Below are 5805 nucleotides of genomic sequence, written 5' to 3' on the forward strand. Positions count from 1 at the left end.
ATTGTTTAACATTTTTGAACAATTGTCTAATGCCTAATAAATAGTTAAGTGATTCTTTATAATCAATCATTGAAGGGTATTACACCTTTAATAAATGTTGTCATTGCAAATAAACAAATGAAAAATGAGGTCCAATATAAAGCATGGGTTAGATGTCTATCAATAGAAGACATAGGGCATTATATCTTTAGGCTAGCAGGTCGGCAGTAGTTTGACAAGACTAACAAATGTTGCTTTCACAAGAATGTAAATGATGGGTCAAGAGGGAATCTGAAAACAAGGTTCAAGCATTGGGAAGATGCATAGAAATGTCGACACTACTTTTTTTTATATTGAAATAATGCAAATTACAAAGGTAAGAAGAGCAGATCACAGAAAACTGCTCGAAAGAATGAAGACAACATTACAATGGAGAAACAAGAGGCAAAACAACCCACAGGGTACATAGAGAAGAGAGCACAATTTCAAATACAATTTATCAGAATTCGGATAAGAGGCTGTAGACTATGAAGCACGCCATTTTGCTGATTCTTGATTAGCTGAATTACTTGGTGCTGGATACATTGGACCTGATATGTTATCATGGTACTCTTCTTGGAATCCGCCTGCAATTGAGAGAAAATAGAAGCAAGACAAGAGGGGTTTGATAAGTCAGCGTGGGTCCCACCTGTAGGTGGTCAGCAAATTGAAATGTTGACACTACTTGATTACTAGAGATTAACGATTGAGTTTACAGAATAATTAAATTATTCAAATTGGACATCCTAAATCTACTGTGCTTTTCTTCTTTTGAAACACAGAGTAGGCTCATAATCATATCTAAAATGTTGGTTTATACTCAAGAAATTTTGATTTTGATAAGTAGAACTTTTATAAACATAAGGTTTTTTTTCCAATAGGTCAAGCTGTGATATTGATATTACTATTAAAATTCAACTGTGTAGTTTTCCATGAATAATCAAATTTAATGTGAAAATTACAGAGTCTGATAGTAATATTGCAATTCTCATTTTATTAATTTAATAATTTATGATTAATATTAAAGAAAAATAACTTACAAATTGATATTTGACAATATAAATTCAAATGTTCCCTTTATATTATTTGCAGAGATATAAATTTAATCATAGATCCTACCAATTAAACCTAATCAAGTCCTGATTATTTTGTTTAGGAAAATAAATTCTCTAGCCTTTTTCAATTGGGCGACCAGTGATAAAGGATTTGTCTTGAGAACTTTTTGATGGGGCCTCGGTTTCTGCAATAGAGATTATATATCTAGATCCCAATTACAACAGCACCAAATTCCTTACACAATAGATGACAAGTAGCATTAAACAAATACATTATCTGAATTTGATTTGCAGACATCTATATCTTATAGACAGCGTAGCATTCATAGTTGAAAACAGTACTGGATTGAAACATAGTGTGCTAGGATTATTTTTTGGCCAGCAGCCTGAGCAACTGGAGAAGTAAATGCACCATATTTTGAACCGTGAGAAATTCATATCAATTATCAAACATCTGAACTTATACAGCCAATTTTAGTCATGCTTCCCAGTCTGAAAGAGAGGGAGTAATATACAAACTGTTTAATCAAGATTAACACAACAAAGCCATCGGCCTGTATGGCTTCAACTGAATCAGATTCAATTCCCTAACAGTATCGGCATGTGTTTTCAGCCAAACTATGACAAAAGCAAACTGAGCGTTTGCATGGCTTGCCATTGCACACATTGAATATATGATGAAGGAATAAACCATCTCAAACTCTTTTAAGAAATATATCGAGAAATGCTGAAATGTCTGGCAAAATTGAATTCAAAGTTCCAAAGCAAACGCTATGATGGCAGGGTTAACCTCCCCTATAACGTGTGATTCTTAAAGAACTTAGGTCAACTAAAGCATCAACTTGAATTCCTTCATGAAAAAAGATTTCGAAGCAATTTTTTATTGCTGCACTTTTGTTCAAGTATTAGTCAATTCACAGATTCCCCAAGCTTGAAAAATGAAAGGAATCCACGGGGCTGGTTCACTGTTCAAAATCAACAATGGAATTTAATGCATTCGAAGCTTCACACAAATGGTTAGCTTTCTTCAGGAACCCAAATTCTGCACTTTATACTTTTTCCTTTTAGATTTCTACATGGTTGGGCACTTGAAAACTCGTGAAATCGCTTGTCTTACAATGGGATTCAAGATAAACTCCCTTACCTTTCCTTCACTGAACCTTTCAATTCCCATGGCAGCACACTTCCTCTCATTGGGGAGGTCAAGAACACAGAAGAAACTGAAAGATGCCTCTGTCTTGTACTCATTGAAGCAAGACTACCAGGAAACCTACAAAAGGAACTTCTTAATCTCTTTTTTTCTCCTTCATATGCTTGATAGTCAGGCTCATGTCGAACAGCAGACACATGAAGGCCCTCTGGAAGCAAACAGTTACAGAGTGACCCTGCAAGCACAAGGTTTGAGAAATTAAGCTTATTACATTATATGAATTTCTTAATCATCCATCACCTAGAACAAGGTCAATTTACTTCATTTTGAAGGAGGATTACAAGATTTATTATAAAACCCCAACTACCATTTTAGATGTCAAGATATTGTAAAAAAATTGGTTTGGTTCTGTACCAATTTATCAATGAGGAAAATTATTATTAGATTTCCACAATCTATTTGTAAAGAGATTTTGTTTCTGGATTAGATTGTGTATTTCTTTAGCATCAATGTTTCCAATCACACTCGTGATCCATATCCATCATTGAGATTAGAGAATGCAAGCAGACATTTTCCTATTTTGTTCTTGCATTCTTTCATTCTGATGATAGATCATAGAATATGGTCCCAAAAATTAATGCTTAAAAAACATACACAATCAAATGAGAAAAATTGATAAATAGAATTCCAAAATCAGCGAATCACGAACAAGGACTTCTAAACTTTTAAGCTGCATGATAAGCAATGTTAAACAATTCCCTGTTGACAGTATTCATAAAATTTTCTGTATAACTAAGAGGTGTCATGCATTTCTGCCCTTTGTGCTTGCAAATGTGTTATCAACACAGCTATAAATCATTCAGAAAAGCATATTCAGAGGAGACAAATGCAGAAAAGGGAAAATCCATTGACAAATGAAGATAGAGAGTCGAAGGAACTTACCAATTTTTGCAAGTCGGTTAACCCATCCTGGGATAGATTTACCAGTGAGTTTGAAACAGATATCATTGCAGAAGTGGTTACAGTTCTTGGCAATGAGGTGATATGTATCTCCATTGTAGTTTCCAGCATGCTGCTCTATGAATTCTCTAAGCTCGGAACGATTGAGTGTTGTAGAGCCAATATATACTGATTTACGAAATGTAAAACCTGGGCACTGACGAGGCTCCACCTCAAAAACACCACTTGTAGGATAATCGTGTGCTCCAAATGCATATTCAACTCCATGTACTGCATCCACATTCAATTAGAGAGAATTATCAGGATAGTTACTACAGATTTTTTTCAGATATACCTGCTTCTACAAAATAAAGATGTATAGCTCAAGCAGTGCTAAAACGAAGTATCTGGTCACGAGACTTAGATCTAGTCTGTAAAGGCATCCATGTCTATATTGTAGGCGTCAAATTTGCTAGTGAGGTGAGATTTTTACTTTCCAGACCCCAATCCACCATCTAATTAGACAAGTACTGCATGAAATTAAAGAGAATGAATGCAAAATGTCTCCAATGCTGCCTACTTTTGAGATAGCTTGTTGACTCGCAGACCTTCGTAGAGACTAAGGACCAAAATAAAAGAATGTCTCAAAGAAAGCCAGCTTGCACCATTTCGAATTTTTCCTGCCTCGTCTATAGAGATAGTCCCTCGGATTTCATCATTGTAGAACAAATTTTTATGATTTTGGGCAAAAACTCTTACCTTCATTTATTAGTGCAGTCTACTTCAAAGTTCAGATGCAAGAATTTCCCAAGCAGGTGATGCGTACAGGTTCCTACTTCTAGACTAGGAATAGAATAAGAAAGAATCTAAAGACTGCGCAAACATGTTCAGTCAAATTTAAATCAGATCTAGACAGTGACAAAACCCATTAAGCATTAAAACTCTCGCCGCCAATGATGCAACACAGACACCAATATATAAGGAGGAGATATAGCATAACTATTTTCTAACATATGGATCTAACATCACCAAAATTCGTCCCAGAAGTTCAATGAATGAAGATCTAAAGACTGTGTCCTATAATGGATGAAACTTGATGCAGAAAGGCTTTATTTCACCATCTGAAAACTGGTCTAAGATACAATAAGCAAGAGCAAAACAGTTCTTTATAGGCCAAAATAATAACACGTTTAGGTAATCCACCATTAGGCTTCTCTAAGCATGTTGAGAACAGTACAACACTGAAAGAACATGATTCAAATTATGCTCCAAGCAATGTCAAAGCTAGAAGATCGCCATTATATTATGACCCAAAAACAAAACAAAACAAAATAATTTCGGTAAACAGGAAAAAAGAAAAGGCTGTCTTACCTTCAACTCCTGAATGGAAAATTCCTAGGCCAACCCAATAAACATACCCATTCATGGGCGTGAGATCATAGACATTCAGGTAAACTGGAACGCCCTCCTCCATAAACCTCTTACTGGACATCTTGGAGAACACACCAAACCCACATTTATTGAATCTGAGTGGCTTCGCCATATGATGCTGCCCTGCAGGCGCTGATGACATGGATCTTCTCTTCCCATCCTTAGACTTCTCCATGTTTTCTTCTATTAGGTACCCACCAAAAGGTCTCAAATCAGATCTTCATGACTATGAAAAGAAGCCCAACATCCAGTAAACAAGAACATGAAAAGCCCTCTCCAAAAACTCCGAGATCAGCACTCCATGATTTAATGGGGAATCTGATACCTAAAAACAGAAGTCCTATCTATTTCTTGTACTAGTTAAGTCCTAGTTTGATTTTCTGCATAGTCAAATCTGTGCGTACTGACTGAATCACAATAAATTGCAATTTCCTTAATCTCGATTAGATTCATCTTGCTTCTGCAAAATCACAGCGCGGCAATTGGAAAGAGTGCATTCTATTTTTTGAGGGCTTCTTTCCCGTTTGCTCTCCTTCACATGGCGTATGATGTTTCAGGCCTGCTTTTGAGAGTACCAATGAAATGCCGCTAAAAATAATGATAACAGTGCAGGATGTGCAACATTTTGAGCAGCAAAAAGAGGACCAAGTGTGACAGAAAGTGTGCAGAGAGGAGTAAAAGGAGGGAAACAGCGTGAGTAAAAAATACACTCACTAAAAGTACAGGTTCAGTCAATTTCAGTCTTGGGAGGAGCATAATTTACCATGCCTAAATCGCAGCCTTCCAACCCTATTTGGCTGCCGGTTACTCTTCGAAAAACAACCAAGGAAAGAAAAATTACTTCAGCTATTTACCACTTCGAAATTTTGATTATTTGATTTTATAAGTGAAAAGCTATTCGTTAATCAGTTTAGATTAATTAATTACTTCCCCAAATTGCAAAGTAAAGTTTTATTTATTTTTTTATTTTTATTTGAGCAATTAACAACTTGGAATTATGATAATTATTACAACTTTGACCCTTTAAACTATGATAATCACTTCAACCAGTCAGCCATCAATTTAGGATGATGTTTTGTCCTTTTTGAAATAGGGATGTTGGGGGTTTATTTTTTAAATTTTTATAAAGTTGTTTCTAGTTGCTATAGCTAAGCCCCACATGGTGATTTGGATTGGCCCCACATGAGATTTCAAAGAGGGGAGGAACGGTTA

The 5805-nt window shown here is 35.6% G+C and overlaps 1 protein-coding gene across 1 annotated transcript; it reads right to left on the reverse strand.

Annotated features, from left to right (window-relative positions):
- Positions 1 to 1489: 1489 nt before the first annotated feature.
- Positions 1490 to 5449, reverse strand: LOC149564931 (deSI-like protein At4g17486). Its single transcript, XM_089818473.1, has 3 exons — positions 4534 to 5449; positions 3166 to 3453; positions 1490 to 2458 (listed from the first exon to the last, which is right to left on the reverse strand). The coding sequence occupies exons 1-3, from the start codon at positions 4766 to 4768 to the stop codon at positions 2214 to 2216; spliced, it is 768 nt and encodes a 255-aa protein (XP_089674599.1). The 5' UTR covers positions 4769 to 5449; the 3' UTR covers positions 1490 to 2213.
- Positions 5450 to 5805: the final 356 nt, after the last annotated feature.

The sequence above is a fragment of the Cupressus sempervirens genome, chromosome 3 (genome assembly GCF_028749045.1).
Source record: "Cupressus sempervirens isolate cs-2001-9-10 chromosome 3, ASM2874904v1, whole genome shotgun sequence".
NCBI classification, from domain to species: domain Eukaryota; kingdom Viridiplantae; phylum Streptophyta; class Pinopsida; order Cupressales; family Cupressaceae; genus Cupressus; species Cupressus sempervirens.